The sequence below is a fragment of the Perca flavescens genome, chromosome 8, assembly GCF_004354835.1.
Source record: "Perca flavescens isolate YP-PL-M2 chromosome 8, PFLA_1.0, whole genome shotgun sequence".
In the NCBI taxonomy this organism is placed as follows: domain Eukaryota; kingdom Metazoa; phylum Chordata; class Actinopteri; order Perciformes; family Percidae; genus Perca; species Perca flavescens.
Window position 1 is genome coordinate 7,938,798 of NC_041338.1, and position 16,962 is coordinate 7,955,759.

The 16,962-nt window shown below is 40.7% G+C and overlaps 1 protein-coding gene across 1 annotated transcript in view; it reads left to right on the plus strand.

Moving 5' to 3' along the window:
- Window positions 1–16,962, plus strand: part of ranbp10 (RAN binding protein 10) — a 49,545-nt gene that overhangs the window by 557 nt on the left and 32,026 nt on the right. Inside the window, exon 2 of the mRNA XM_028584687.1 lies at window positions 15,997–16,108. Within this exon, the coding sequence (XP_028440488.1) occupies window positions 15,997–16,108 (112 nt within the window). The remainder of the gene's footprint in view (window positions 1–15,996; window positions 16,109–16,962) is intronic.

Genomic DNA, 16,962 nt, shown 5'->3' on the forward strand with positions numbered 1-16,962 from the left:
GTGTGTGTGTGTGTGTGTGTGTGTGTGTGTGTGTGTGTGTGTGTGTGTGTGTGTGTGTGTGTGTGTGTGTGTGTGTGTGTGTGTGTGTGTGTGTGTGTGTGTGTGTACTCCTGGTAAATCTAGTCTGAGCTGCCTCTCCTGTCCTGTAACCTTGCTTTGTTTCACAAATGAGCAGAGGAATGCTCAAATGGGTGACAGTGAACTCGCTAACCCTGACAGTTGGTCTTATTACAACCTCACTGAAATCCACCTTCAACAAAGCGGCTCTCCTTTGTTTATTTGCCGTTTATGACGTTATTTGTTTGCAGTAAACCGACTGTGCATCTGACGTTCTCTGTAGTTTGTACTGGAAGGGGGCATTGGCAGCAATAACGACGCATACACAAGGCTATGTCAATAAGCTAACGAATGGTATTCAACAAACAGGAGCTAACGTTAGCAAACAGCAAGCTATCTCATAAGCATATAGCTACAGCAGTTGGCCTTGTGGCTTACTAGCTAACGTTAGCTCCTTGTAACTAACATGGATTTAACTAAACAGTAAGATAAGCTGGCTACAAGATGGACACGAGCCAAACTTGTTGTTAACATATTACAACGTAGCTGAGTACTGAGGGTAATGCTGCAATTGTTTAGTTTTTGACAACAGCAAGCACCAAAATGGAATAAATATGGCATTGTTATTTTTCTCGCGTGATTTCAGTGGCAGTGTTCTAGAAGTCTTTTCCAGAATTCGTAAATCATTTTTTTCCAGCCTGGAAGCAACCGGTCCAACTCAATTCAGATCTATGCCCTGAGCTCAACAACAGTCTCATGTCCAACCTCCAGCAGGCAGCAGCTCGATTTCAACAGCTGCTGTGAGGGAGGAGGCCTCTGCGCATTACAGATTAGGCCAATTGTACCGATCTTGTAATTCATATTTGGTATCGGAAGATTTTGGCATTTTCACCATAACAACAACTTTACTCGTCAGACGTAGTCAATCACTTATTCGGATGGCTAAAACCGGTCAGTATGGACTGCTAGGCCCATCAGCTGGATTATTTTAGGCCTATATATCCAGCTCTTAAATCAAAACAAGATGACTGTGTGAAGTCCTGTTCTCAGTCTTTTGCCTGCTCCCTTATGTTTCACCAGGCGACACGTCAGGGCAGCCCCCCAATAGCTGGCAAGCTAGCCCTGCATCTCAGGCCAGGCTATGATAAATCCTATGGAAAAAATCTCCACAGAGGCATTGCAAGGCCACTTTGGGCCCTGTTGGCTGTTTACATCAGTGAAACATGCAGAGGATGAGAGGATGCAGGCAGGCTGTGTAACCCATTTTGGAAAGCTTATTTGGCACATAGTAATAGTCCTGCTGTTTGCGAATAGCAGGGAAGGCCTTTTATTTGTTAAAATCAAGAGTCTCAGGCAGATAGCCAGATGTAACCCGAAGAATATTTGATGCATAATGGATCAGTTCCCTGCTGTTGATATGAACAGTGGTCAAATTTAATATAAGCCTACATTCTGCTTATCATTGTTGTAGATTGCATAATTTATTTGTGGATGCTGTGCTCCATGTTGATCCCAATAAAAATGTGACAAAAAAAAGAGTTGTGAAAAAGCTTTTTTTCATCTAGCCTTACATTATAATCAAGGATATTGAGATCCTGGCATTCTGTCTAGAATTACCTATGAACTTGTCACAGCTATGGAATTGGCAAAAAATGATGAATGGGCCCATGTATGTCTGAAGATAAGACATGTCATGTCATTTTGGGGTTATCTATGTAGGGCACAGTCTTTATGTGTATGAAAAGTGCACAGATTAAGTGACCCTGCACAATTGTTCAGGGATGATGTATAAATAGGTCTATTCTGGATTGTGCAGGATACTTTTTCACCTCCTGGTAGTTTTAGCTCCTGCTCTCTTCCCTCACCCTTGTGGTTTGAATTCTATTTTGACCAATTTGTGCCAATTTTCTCTGTTTAAGACCACACAGTGTTTTCCTAGTCCTGCTGTGCACAGACAGATTCATCTACCCAGTCTCAAGAGATATATACATAAATACACAAACACTGCAACACACAAACTAATGAACTTACTGCGAATGATTAAATCAAGTGAGTGATGTCATTTTGTTTTTAAGGAGTGCTCTTGTCCATGAAGGATTCCTCTGCTTTATTTTGATGTAGAGGATTTCATTGTTCTTTTAATAGGCCTTAAAGGGACAGTTCACCTCAAAATCAAAAATATATCTTTTTTTTTTTTTTTTTTCTCTTCGCTGTAGTGCTATTTATCAATCAAGATTGTTTTGGTGTGAGTTGCCCAGTGTTGGGAGATATCGGCTTTTCTTAACAAAAACGTGTTTGCTGTAAGTTCTGACAGTATTCTTCCACCGTTTATATACCAACTTATACCTGTTGATCTTGCGCATTTGCTAACGGTGCTCAGTTAGCACAATGACATGTTAGAAAGCACAGCCGAAATGATTTGTCATTAACTAAGTAACAACAGTGTTAGCCATTATGCTAATGGCATTGATTATTAGCTAAGCCAAATGGTGCTGCAACTACTATTTTAGTGATTTAAAAGCAACCTGTTTCTTGCAGATTGTCTCGTTACTGAGAATACAGCTGTAAAAAGGTATTCTATGAAGTCATAGCTAACTCTGACAGCTGTATGGCAGCTAGCATTAACTTTAGCTGTCTCCATGAAGCTCCCAGCTAAGCTCCTATAACTCGCAACGCAGTTAGGAAACCAGAACAAGCTAACTAATGATAACCTAAGCATTTTGGCTCAGTGGATGTCGATTTTAAAGTCCTGTTAAAACTATTTCCCATCCTTCTTCCAATTTCCAGCCACAGCCTGTCACTCTCCCCTGTACTAACATTACTCGGTACATAACGTGAGCTCACAATGCCTTGTTTCTCACTCCCGTAACTTTTTGTTCATCAGACGTGACATGAGAAGAGGGAGATTAGCTAACATTAGCCAACCTATTTATAAAAAGAAAAATCACATTTGAATAGTAATTTCAGCATTCAAATAGCATTGATGTTTTTTTACTGTTCAAATTACTGGATATTCGACTTTCGGAATTCGTTCCAACAGCCCTAAGGTAGAGTAGGTCTAGACCACACTATCATTTACAGAGACCCAACAATTCCCCCAAGAGCAAGAATTTGGTGCAACAGTGGCAAGGACAAACTTCTTTTTAACAGGCAGAAACTTGGGACAGACCCTGACTTTTGGTGGGCGGCCATCTGCCACATACAAAAAAATATAGAGTGTATTAGCATCACAGTATCAGGGAGAGGATCTAAATCCTGGCCATACATGGTAATGGCATACAATACAGTATATAGCCACTACATGAACCATCTAAAACTCAAACAAATAAAACAAAATAAACTGGATGGGGTTAAACTGCACTAAAAGAGGGACAAGTGTAGAGTTAACCGCCAACACAATTTGCCACAAAATGAAGGCAATTTATAGATAAACCCAACACGGCACATTAGGGCTGTGAGCTTAATCACATTTTTAATAGTGATTACGATTTTGACTCCTATGGATTCCAAAAACAGAGTAATCGAAAAAAAACTAATGTTTTGCACATTACGCAGTGTTTCCGCTATAAAAATGTGGTCCGCCACTAAAGGAGCGATTGCTGCAGCTCCTTCAGTGTTTTAAAAAAATGTCATGAAGTCGTAATTACACCAAAGATCCTCTATACTAAACCGTCTCTGATTACACGACTCTCGCAAAGTCATGGCAACCAAATAATCAACAGCAGCGAAAGCCTTGGCGGCTGATTTACCATGGAAACCGTGTGAAATATGACAGCTACATTCACTTGTAAAGCTAACCCTGCGGCCCATCTGCCTTTGACTCCCCCCTGCAGGAGACGTTGTATTCTCCCGACGCGCTGTGAAGTTATTCACTTACTGTTTAAAATGGTTTCCAGGTTAGTGTGGATGCATACCACTCAAAACCAACATGAAAAAACGTAGTAATGTTCCCTCAGCATTTTGTTTTGTTGTTAAACTGTATGTAAAGTGCTGGATTTTTCCTTAGCGGAGGTTAGCTAGCAAATAAGCCCACTGACGGCGACGTTTTTGTTCATATTTTGGCACAATTTATATTAATGACAGTAGTATTGGTCATAGTGAGTGAAAATGTGATGTGAGATGCACATTGTGTTATGTATCTGGACTTGTTCATTAACTGTGTAACGTTATGTGTGATATCTGTAAAGCTGAACCGACTCACAGTAGTAAAACAGATTTTATTCTGATCCAAAGAGTCTTTCTGTGAGAGAGAGGACACTAACATTATATCCTGGAATGTAGGCTAATTGTAAAATATATGATGCCCCCAAAGGTTAATGAGTAATCGTTTTAAATCATTGTGATTTTAGTATTGACCAAAAATAATTTATAATTTTTTCCATAATCCGCAGCCATACGGCACACACGCCACTTTAAGCAGTTTTATACACTCAAACTGCCTATTCACAGCACACTAAGCCACACATGAAACACGCACGCTGTTTTACACGTCATACGTTTTACACGTCATACGTTTTACACAATGTCCCAACTTCATTGGAATTGGGGTTTGCAAAATATTAGGGTTGTATTGTTTACCATGGTTATTCATTGATAAGGAAGTGCGATAAACACATGATTTTTCACCTTAACACACGTGATAACACACATGATTTTTTAACATTGGTCCTGGCGATGGAAATAGGTCCCAGCGGTGGGCCGAGCATGGAGCTCTGCAGTGGGACGCTATTGGATAGACCCACTGGATCCTACCTGCCCAGCACCTAATGGCTGACAGACAACTTGGCGACTAGCTGGTAAACTTAGAATAGAGGCATTTAGCAGCATAATAGATATTTCCATCAGGAGTCAACCCAAAACAGAGCTAGAAACACCAAAAATGAATGATCAAGTTTATTTGTTTTTTTTTCTGGATGTGTAAATAAGAAATTGTCTGCAAACCCATTGGTCATAATGATTTTTAAGATCAATGATATGCAAATCCCCCAATGGCCCCCCAAAAAAATCATTTAATACAACTTTAAGCTTCTGCCCTTGTGGCAGCACTTCACTCCAAATCCATTGGGGATAATTCACCTTCTTCTGACCATCATCTAAACCACTTCACAATCAAAGGCAAACCAATGAGTGATGTAGGTCACAGCCTGACCAAGCTACATAACAGAACTATATAGTCTGTACAAATCTGATACGGAATCCTGAGATCACCAAAGAAGACTGGACATCTTTTAATCCTTGGCTGTGCTTCACAATTCTTACCTTGAATATCAGAAAACAGAATGACAAAGCACAATGGAGTCATCTGTTGAGAAAGCGCTTGATAATGTGCCAAGGATGATTTTGGATCCAGGATTTTGTTCCAGTTATACAATGCCTAATTGCTCATAGTAACAGCCCCAGTGGCCCATAGTCCCAGATCTGCCCCTTCAGGACACCTTGGACTGGTCCAAGTTCATTAAACACACTTTTACTTTAACAGAGTTAAGAGTCAAAAAGTAAGGTACTGCAGCTAGAAAAAGCAACTTTCAAAGTATTACTAAAAGTTAGAAATCGTAGTGGTGTGCTCATCGAAGTTATGGCAAGAGCTATTTTTTTGAGGTCTATTTAGTAATTTATCACTATGTAAAAGATGTGAAACACTTCTAAAAAAAACAAACATATTCCTGACATTCTTTTGATTCCCCTTGAGTTAGTTGAAAGACTAGCTTTCAAAGTTTTCAATGAGCAGTTAAGAGTTTACGGTTTTAAAAGGTCCCCCATATTCACACAGGTGTGTTCAGTGATCCTGGCTGATTCAGGTTTAAGTTTGGCAGATCTTTGATGGGAATTTTGTGAGGTATCTAAATTTCACATACTACTAATACAAAGGTGTGGTTCAGGAGCGGGTAGTATATCAATCACAGATTGGATGGTTCAGTCCCCGACTCCGCCTGTCTTTAAACAAGATCCCGAAACGTGATTGCTCCCAGCCAGGAGGCCAGCACCTTGAATAGTAACTTCACCACCACCGGTGAGTGCTTCAATTTGTGGCACATTACAAAGCACTTTGGGTAAAAGCTCTTTATAAATGCAGTTTTATAAATGCGTTTTGGACAAAATGCTTTTCTGTAATAATAATCTCTCTTTGCAAAATATTACAGCTAACATTAACATTAGCTGTCTCCATGAAGCTCCCAGCTGAGCTCCTATAACTCACAACGCAGTTAGGAAACAAGATCGAGCCAATTAATGATAACCTAAGCATTTGACTTGGTGGATGTCCATTTTAAATTTGTGGTAAAACAGTATTTCTCATCCTTCTTTTTATACCCAGCTGCAGCCTGTCACTGCCTCTCTACTCGGTCTCTACCATAGCTCCATGCCATAAGATCTCACAATACCTTGTGTTGCTCACTCCCGCTGACTTGTTCATCAGACATGGCAAAAACATTTGGTTTTCACATGTGGGTAGGCCAAGGTGAGAATGGCGAGATCATAGAAATAATTGTATTTCTTTGGGGCGAGATTCACCAACGTTAGCCAACACATAAAAAATACACCTTTGAATAGTAATTTAAGCATTCGATTAGTACTGATTTTTATAAAAAAAAAAATTTGCTATTGGAATTATATTAGACTTCTGGAATTTGTTCCAACAGCCCTACAATGTTCGACCTTTGAGCCAGATTAGTCGAATCATGACTAATGTCTTGTTCCTCCCATCAGACAAAAACAACAGGAAGTAAACTAAAATGTATTTAAATATTGTTCTGTTAAATACATACTGTATACAGAGACAGAGTGCAATCAGTCACACTGGAGGAAAAAAACAATCGTTCTCCATTGACTTTGTATTGCGTGAAGGTGCCTCCTTGTCAATTATGTCTGCTAGCAAACAACAGGAAAATACCTTAAAGCTGACCAAGTTTTTTTAAGCTGCTGAACCAAAAACCTGACCCTTTTAAGAAGACAAAAGTGGACACAGGCAATAAGATGTGAGGCTTGAGCAGGAAGAATGAAAAATTGGTGGGCTCCTTACATGTTACATTTGCAGCAATCATTTTGTCACTAAGTTAAATATCCAAATGTCAGTTTTAGGCTAACTATATTTTATTTTGACAGAATGCAACTTGTGTTATAGCGGAATGTGGATAAATCAGAAAGCTATGCAGTATTATGTTTGCAAGTGCCTCAGCCTTGCTAACACAAAGCTAACATTAGCATACAGCTAAAATGTCCTCTCTGCTAGACAGGGGGACTAAAATAATCATTCGACACGCTTAGATTCAATGTTTTTTGCTAGATACAGACATTTTGTTAGCATTTCAGCCCTGGGTTGCATAGTGGTGTTGATTGTTTTCTTCTTTTTTTAAATCTGCTGTATTGACTATATTAGTATTAATATTGAATTTTATTTTGATGTAGGCTAACTGCCAGAGATGGAGGCTTTGCAGCCATTTTTCCACTGGTCTGTTGTCATGCCCATTGTCTCCAACAATTACAGTCTGAACAATTTGGCATGAATGTGGCATTAACCTTTACTAAACTAGGCTGTTGCATTTGTAAGTGGCTACAGTGTTTGTCAGTAATGGGCAGAACTGTAAACCCTTTTCTTGTTAGTTGTTAGCATTTCTTGTGTGTCATACTTTCTGTTTTTGGGGCTTAACAATAATTCTAAGTGCAGACTAAACCGGTGTACACAAACAGGAAATATGTAGCCCTGCAGTGCATGGCCAGATATTAACTTTGTCTTCAGATCTTCAATTAAAAAAAAAAAAAAAAAAAAGACTTTGAAATTGTTCTTGAGCTGAAGTAATTTTTTCCACTTAACACTAAACAAATGACAGAGAGTCTGTGTTTCTTCAACCAATCGAACAGTTCATCAAATCTAAAAGAAGGGGTTGTTATCTTTTGTGTGCTTTGGCCAAAGTTTGATTGCTTCTGAGATGTGAGTGCTACGTTATGTGTGTGAAGAAGGTCTCCGGTAAAATATTAGCAAAATGGTTTGATTTAAATGGCAGTGATTCTTCTTTGGTCATTTCTGATGCTGACGAGAAGAGGCAGAGGACACTAACTGATAGATGTTTCACTTTCCCCTGCTTGTGGTCAAGGCTAAAACCTGGGGTGGGATTACTGGTTTCCTAGTAAGCAATTAAGGATTCACTGCTGTGGGGTAAGAACAGGACATTAACCTTTGATCCTTGACCTCTCTGCCGGAGAGGTTTGATGTCACATAACAGCTGAAAGGTGTAACCCTGCAGTGTCTGTTTCTCAGAGGACATTTTATATAAATTCAGGAGGCTTATGTCTCTAAAACACCCGTAAACCGTTTCTCCTAATCACCTGACGATGTGGAAAATCCTACAAGATGTAAACGTTTTTCTTTTGCTTTCATAAACGCAACATTTTGAATTTAGGATTGTCGTTAAGGGGTTGGTTGGTGCTGTTAAAAGCAGTAGCCGTTTCTCCTACCCATCTATGCAGTTGTAAAGAGACCTGTTGGCCTACTGACAACACGTTTTTCACGAGGAGCAGCTAAAAATAGACGCCATGAATGTTGCTGCAACCATTGAACCGGACAATCACACACAAACACACATGCACTGGCGTGCTGGTACCATGAATAAACATGGATTTGTTGAGTCGTGGAAAGGGCAGAATTGAAAGTAATAGTATATCGTGGTTACTAGTGGAGTCACTCATCATATTTATTTGGTTATTCCTTGGTCGTTTTACTTGATGACATGTGTACCCTATATTTTATGTAATAATAGTGGTCTGCAACTTCTCATGTAATAATTTTAATTTATTTGTAATTTTGAAGCAGCATTTTTTGGGGGGGGGGATTTACACAAACATGCATGAAATGTGCAGAGATGTCAGAATGATAGGCCGAGCAGTTAGAGGTTTAGTGTCTTGCTCAAGGGCACCTCGGCAGTGCCCAGGAGGTGAACTGGCACCTCTCCAGCTATCAGTCCACACTCAGTACCTGGTCCGTCCTAGACTTGAACCGACTAGGCTCTGGTTCCCGAGCCAGGTCTACTGAGCTAGTGACGTCCCCCCATGTAATTATTCAATATCATAGTGATGCCAGTTTTAAGGAATGATCGCATGACATTTATCTCCTGTAAACATTGTCTGTACATGGTGTGATGATGATATCATGAACGGTAAAATCACTACAAGCTTAAATGTTACATAAAATAAAAAATTCAGAAGTTAAGTATTTCATAGTTAAATATAGACCACAACACTAAGCTTAGTTTCAGTCAACTAGCATATTTGATCATTACTGTATGTCCTGTATGTTCCCATCTGGCTGTGTGTTAATGGCTGGAACACAGCCTAAAGGTGTCTGCTGACAGCCAGCTGCTTCGTTTAAGATTACATTCTATCTACATTTCAAACATTACATATGTAGAGCTCACAACTTTATCAGGACAGGTGAACTCAGTCAATGGTGTGATTATATGTAACAGAAAGCAATGCACATGTTTACTGCAGAGCCTAGATGGCAGTTATACAACAGCTACTGACCATTGTAATCTCTCTCTCTCTCGCTCTCTCTCTCTCTCTCTCTCTATCTTTCTACCCTCATGACCCGAGGGATTGCATAAGCAGCCATCTGAATATAGAATGGCAGACCGTAAGGACTGTTGTACTTAAATCTAATTGGTCCAGAGACAATACATGAGCCCTATGACCCTGTTGCTTACATCTTTACCACTTATTGTAGATAAAGTGTATTATCTTTACACACACAGACAAAAGAAAAAGTCAAAGTAATTTGTAACCTCATTATACAAAAGTCACCTAAACAAAAGTATGGATTATTGGGTCCTATCGGAGTTTATTCTGTGCATGACTGATCACTAGATTTCATTGTAGATTGAAGTACATCAAGTCAAGATAGTTAGATGTGACTATGTGATATGTGCATTGGTAAGCTGTCCTAGAAAATTAAGAATGATACAGAGGAACTTCTTCATCAAACTGGTTCGGGGATAAGCAATAAAGCACAGTAGATCAGTAAAGTCACAGCCCTAACAGAGTATTGTCACAAGGCTGACAAGTGACCCCCATCCCCCCACCAGTGCTTGTACAGCGGGCAGTCAGGCTCTGGTCAGCTGGTAGGCTGTTTCTTTACTTGACCACTATATCAGATTTGCCAAACCTAGAACTCATGGATAGAAGAAAAAAAAAAACCGTCTGGGTTGTTTGCCTTTCTTTAAAGGGGTGATAGAATGATTATATAGGGTATTTTACACTGTTCCTTACGGTCTCCTAATGGGGTATGTAACATTGGTTGGGCTGAAAATTGCCCGAATACTATTTTATTAGGCCCTTAACTACCCTGTGAATATGGCTCTATTTGGAACAAGAGCTTTTCTTCCAAATATGGTATGCTCATGAATATTCATAATGAGCTACGGGCTGATTGGTTTGAGCAAACTACATAGAAACACATGGGAGACTCGACAGCAGGTCTCACTGCAAAGTTATACATTGTTTGTCGGGCTATTACGTTATTAAATTCACTTCTGAGACTTTTTTTAAGCGAGAAATCAACTATGTAAAGCTCAAATTTAGGACATTTTACGAAAATTGATGGCTTATTGCAAATTTGGTAAGACTGTGTGTCGGAGTTCAGCTGCCGGTGCTGCCTGTGTTGCTGCCTCACTGCCCGGCCTGCCTTCCTCCACAGACCCCGGCCTGCAGCTCCCCTCTTCCTGCTATCTAAATGGCCTGTGTGTGAGAGTGATAGCGCGGTCAGCGAGCTTGTTACACCAGCAATCTCTTACCACAGTTCCAGTTACTCTAGGCTGGCTGTCAGCTGCCGGCATAACTAGAGTAGCTTTACAGTTTGAATTTTGTCACGCCACTTATGCAACACATCTCTAAAGGTCTTAAAGCTAACAACTGTGTCCGATTTCAAGTTAATGAATTTTTGGGAAGATTAGGGGTTTCTTTATGTATGACTGTCCCTTTATGCTAGCTATGTGTAGCTACAAATCACGGATAGTTAGCTTCATTTTTGGCATAAATAAAGTATATTTACGGTTTGAATTTCATCACGCCACTTATACAACATCTCCCTAAATGTCTTATAAAGCTAACAACGGTGTCTGATTTCAAGTTAATGACTTTTTGTGAACAGTGGGGGTTTTGTTAGCTATGACTGTCCCTTCAATCCTAGCTATGTGTAGCTAGCTACAAATCACGGATAGTTAGTTTCATTTTCTGCGTAATTTGTTTATATTTACAGTTTGAATTTCGTCCCGCCACTTATACATCTCCCAAAATGTCTTATAAAGTTAACAACGGTGTCCGATTTCAAGTTAATGAATTTTTGTGAACAGTGGAGGTTTCATTAGCTATGACTGTCCCTTCAATCCTAGCTATGTGTAGCTAGCTACAAATCACGGATAGTTAGCTTCATTTTCCGCAAAATTTGTGTATATTTACAGTTTGAATTTCGTCACGCCACTTATACAACATCTCCCTAAAGGTCTTATAAAGCTAACAACGGTGTCCGATTTAAAGTTAATGAATATTTGTGAATTTCAGAGGAATTCTAAGAGGAGCTAGCTCTCATTGATAGAGCTACATCCAGCCGCAGGCTCTATCAATGAGACTCAGGGACAAGCGGCGTTTATTTCCCCAATCGTCTGTTTTAAATAACTCAACACATTATAATTACACACATTAAAAGATTAACTGGAACCTGTGGTAACAGATTGCTGGCGTAACAAGCTCGCTGACCGTGCTCTCACTCACACACACCGGGCATTTAGCTAGCAGGAAGAGGGGAGCTGCAGGCCCTGGAGCTCTGTCAGAGCACCGGCGTTTAGTAGTCCATTATCCAAACACCGGTGACTTTGCGCAGGTATGGAGTGCTGTGGGCTGGCAGTCGTGACGGAACTCCAAGTACCTCATAGCAGGCCGGGGTGTGTGAAGGAAGGCAGGTCGGGCGGCGAGGCAGCAACGCAGGCAGCACCGGCAGCTGAATTCCGACACACAGTCGGACAAAATTTGCAAAATGCCATCCATTTTCGTAAAACGGCCCATATTTGAGCCTTACATAGTTGATTTCTTGAATAAAAAAGTTTCAGAAGTGAATTTTGTAATGGAATAGCAGAGATCTGCACGACCTAGATTTGGAAGACTACCTGATCTCAGGTCAGTTGTGTAGCCTATGTAAATGTTGGGGCGTGACCGTTCTCTTAATACACCCATGGGCTGACAAAGGTTCCGGTTTTTGGGAGGTTGACGTCAACTTCCAGCTTTGTTGGGATTCGCCGTTTTCAGCGGCAGTTTCAAAATATGAGATTTTCATAGTAAAGGGGTGTCAATGGGACTTTGAGCTTCTATGTACTGTATGTCCTATTTACCCACCGAACTGTCGTTATTCAACTATGACAGGGTATAATCGGTTTTGCATTCTATCACCCCTTTAAACCAAACACAATCGTCTTGGGAGGCGCTAATCTCCGCTCGCAAAGACCGTGGATCTGCAAAATGCTCTCGTGAAGGAACTTGTTTTGGTGGAGCATTTGCACCCCGCAAAAGAAAATGCCAAATACAATATTCAATTTCAACTTAATTTTATTTATAGTATCAAATCATAACCAGAGTTATTTCAAGACACTTTACAGATCGAGTAGGTCTAGACCACACTCTATAATATACAAGGACCCAACAATTCTAGTAATTCCCCCAAGAGCAAGCATTAAGTGGCGAGGAAAAACTCCCTTTAGGAAGAAACCTCGGAGAGACCCAGGCTCTTTGTAGGCGTTGTCTGAAGGTGCCTGTTGGGGGTGTGATGAATGGTGGCAATAACAATAAAAGATAATGGAACAGTGACTAGAAATAGTAGTTGTAGTAGTGTCAGCACTGCTCAATTGTTTGTCCTCCATTAAGGATTGGTTGGCAAACAATTTCTTGCAGCTTAATGAAGATTAGACCGAAGTCCTTATTGTTGCTGATCTTTTGGGGTCCCTTTCTTCAGTGGTACAGTCCAATATATATTTGATCAGAATATATTCGCAAGGTGAACTTGAGATGATCATTCTTGGTTTTGTTTCATCACGGCTTGATTACTGCAACTCCATTTTCACTTGTCTTAGCAAGTCATCCCAGGACCGTCTGCAACTAGTGCAAAATTCTGCTGCTAGGCTGTTGACCAGGTCCAAAAGAATGTCACTCATCACTCCTGTGTTATCTATGTTACATTGGCTTCCAATAAAGTTCAGGATCCAATTTAAGGTTCTAGTTCTTACATATAAAGCATTGCATGGACTGGCACCTGTTTATATCTCTGACCTGCTCCAGCCGTACATCACTAACAGGTCACTTAGGTCTTCTAACCAGGGACTACTGGTGGTCCCACGCACTTGTTTAAAGACTAAAGGTGATCGTTCCTTTGAAGTGGTAGCTCCGACCTTGTGGAACGCTCTCCCTGTTAACTTACGTTCTGCAGTCTCGGTTGACGCTTTTAGAAAGCAACTGAAAACATACTTGTTTCAACTGGCTTTTGTCTAATGTTGGTAATTTGGGGTTTTATTTGTTTAATCCTCATTGGAACTGCATTTGTTGTTGCTTTTTTATTTTCTGTTGTGGATTCTATTGTATTTTACATTGTATTTTCAAATGTCTTTTGTGTGAAGCACTTTGTGGCTGTCTGTGAAAGGTGCTATATCAAATAAATTACTTACTTACTTACTTACTTAGTTCATGGTGTAGCCGGGCACTGCAGGGCGTTACAGGACGTAGCAGGGCACAGCATAGCATAGCAGGACGTAGCAGGACACTGGAGGGCACTGCAGAGCATAGCAGGGTGTAACAGGGCATAGCAGGGCGTGCAGCAGGACCACGGCGACAGCTACATCCATGATTTTGGTGCCACCCTAATCCATGGAAACATGCTGGGTGAAAAAAACAAACATAAGGTCTCCGGGGAATAAGCTCCCCAGAGTTAGGTTAGTAACAAGCATTTCTGGGACATGAATGCACACAAATGGAAAGAGAGAGGAGAGAGAAGCTCAGTGTGTCAAAGGAAGGTAACTGTTCACACAACACAGTAACGTGAGGTATTTAAATTAGCTGGATACATGGTTAAACCTCATTTCCTCTTACCAGTTTATCGCCGTCTATTTTGTCCATAGCAAATCCCCGCCAATCGGTCCCAAAAAGTTAGATAATAAATGCAGTAAAAATATTCTTTGTAAATCTTTACAATCATTCTCCGAAAGAACCAAGCAGGCCTGCCTTGTTGCATGATCCAAATTTTCTTTTTTGTTTCTGGTTGTTGTTGTTTACCGAAGCAACCGGAGTTTAGAACGGCAACACAAAGAAAGCAAAAGGTGAGGGACATCCGGGCGGAACTAGCAGCGCCGGAACTATCCGGTAAATGAACCGTTGTCCATCCAGAGTAGTGGAAGGCCAAGGGCAATACAAGATTTGTGTCATAGAATTTGTTTATAGGTTAAGTTCAAATGGACATAAACATTTTGAAATGTAAAAAATGCATACAATATCCATGTAACATGCAAATAAGGATATAGTTTATCCACACTACAATTTTAAAGATGCTGAACAGCCAGTTGGTGTAAACAAAATACACTGATAGAAGTCTATGTCATATTTTGAGACAACAGAGGCAGATTGATTGCACAAATGTAGGATTTTTACGAGCACTCGGCTTTCCCTTTGCTGCTTTTGGGACTAAATGTAGCCAACAACCAAACACATATGTTGAAACAGTTAGTCTGCTCTATCAGCTTTGGTAGAAAATCAGCAATCAAACACAGGCCAAAAATTATTCTAAAGCTCAATTTTGCTAGTGAAATAAAATTTGAAGCAGCAGGCTGTCCCTTTGTCAACTGTTGGCTTATAACCTGACTCCGCCAGATGGATTGCTTTGCATTTGCTCGGCATATCCATCTGGGAACTTTCCGTTGGAGAACTTTTGGGAAGGGGCAAAAATACTGGTTAGCTGATTGGATAAACCATCTGTTTATCACCTATGTTGGTGATAGACGGGCCAAATCAACCAATCAGATCAACGAAGCGTATGAAAATACAACCACAAGCCCCTGCTGCTGCAGGCAAAGCATAGCTCGTTAGCTCAGCAAGCAAGCAAGCAACATGTCGGTAAAGGATATATGCCGTTTTTGTGTAACGAGAATTTACGAATAAAAGGCACCCTTTCAGGTTCCTGGTCCATATTCCAAAAGAAGAATCCAAGAGAAAAAAGCATTAGCAAGCAGCTAACACAATTAAGGCTACCGGTGGCTGAAAATACTGGTTAGCTGATTGGATGAACCATCTGTCTATCACCACCTAAACTCGCCTCAAAACCAATGCTGATTGGCCCGGTCGTTTGGCGAACGGCTCCAAATTTTCTCTATCTCAAGAGTGGAAAACTGGAGCTTGCGAGATCAGGACGGTCTCACGAGGCTAGTTGGCTTAAACCCCTTTATGATTGGAGGAACGTTACCCAGGGACTAGGAACCTTTTGGGTAACTCATTGGGCTTGAGCGCAGGAACCAGTGTCTAATTTAGGGGCCGAGGACATTTTCCAGGAGCATTTTACCCCCCAAAAAGTACCTGCTCGGTTGGTAGTACTTTATGAAAGTACAGGCTGCAGAGTTTTTTTTTACCCCTGCGACCACCAGCAGGTCATGTTGCTTTTTCATACGTCAGCGGACGGATTTGCATAATCTTCACAGGTATCTAGGCAATGGTGGAAACCCAGATAACAGGCTGCAGGAACCTTTCAGTTCCTTGAAAAGTTGTTCCTTGGACGGAAAGTGGGTGGAAAGGCAGTTGTAGTTCTTTTCAGTGGAACTCAATGCCAGCACAAACCTTGACCATGCATTTTCCAGAAGATTTTACTGCTGACATGAAATTGTGTTACCATATCGTTCATGAACACCTTTTATATTTCTCTTCTCGCAGGCCATGGAAAGAACCACAAGGACGCAGCATCAGTGCGAGCCACACACCCAATCCCTGCTGCCTGTGGGATCTACTACTTTGAAGTCAAGATTGTCAGCAAAGGTCGAGACGGGTAAGGAGATTCTGGAAACATTTTTTATCATTTACCTTTTTGTGCCTAAATGAAAATTATAGCTATTAGCAACAAACAATAAGGGACCGTTTGGTATTTATGGAATGGACCACCGGAGGAAAATAGGGGAGGATCGTGTCTTTTTATTCTTTGTTGAGGGGAGGGTCGCCCAAACTTTTATAGTCTAGGAGGGGGGATCACACAGCTTTTGTATTCATGAAACAGCAAAATTTCAAAGTGGCTTGTTTGGTGCATATTTATCCATGTAGCTCTTAGTCTCGGCCCCTACTACCAGATGGGTCTGACCCATGAGTTTGCTGTGGGGCAGGGGGAGCACTGCCCCCTTGGTGGCTGAAATGGGTAATTGGATTGTTTAAAAAATAAGTGGAATAATTATGTCTGGCATGACCAGATATTTTATAAATATTTTAAATAACCCAAAACAACTAAATGGTGGTAGGTAATACATCTGATTTTATATACTGCTTTAGTAAAAAAAAATATTAGCCTACCTGGCTGACGATGCTGCAAGACGTAAAAAACGAAAATTACTGTTGCACTAGTTTGGACATCCTGCCGTGCCAAGGTTGCAGTAAAGGTTTCCTAAATGCCATGTATATACATTTGATGTCAGCTTACTAAGTGATTGCGTGTTTTATGTAGATTTGGACTTGTATACGTTTATTCCACTTTGTTTAAACGGTGAAGTGGAGAGGCCTCGTTCACCTGTTTGGAGCTGGCTGGTGAATGTGACGTGCGTAGGACTTGCTGGATACACCGTATCATTTACCTTTTTGTGGATCTACTGATCGCTGTGGATTACATTTTTTTTGTGTCATTAGATTCTGGCAAAA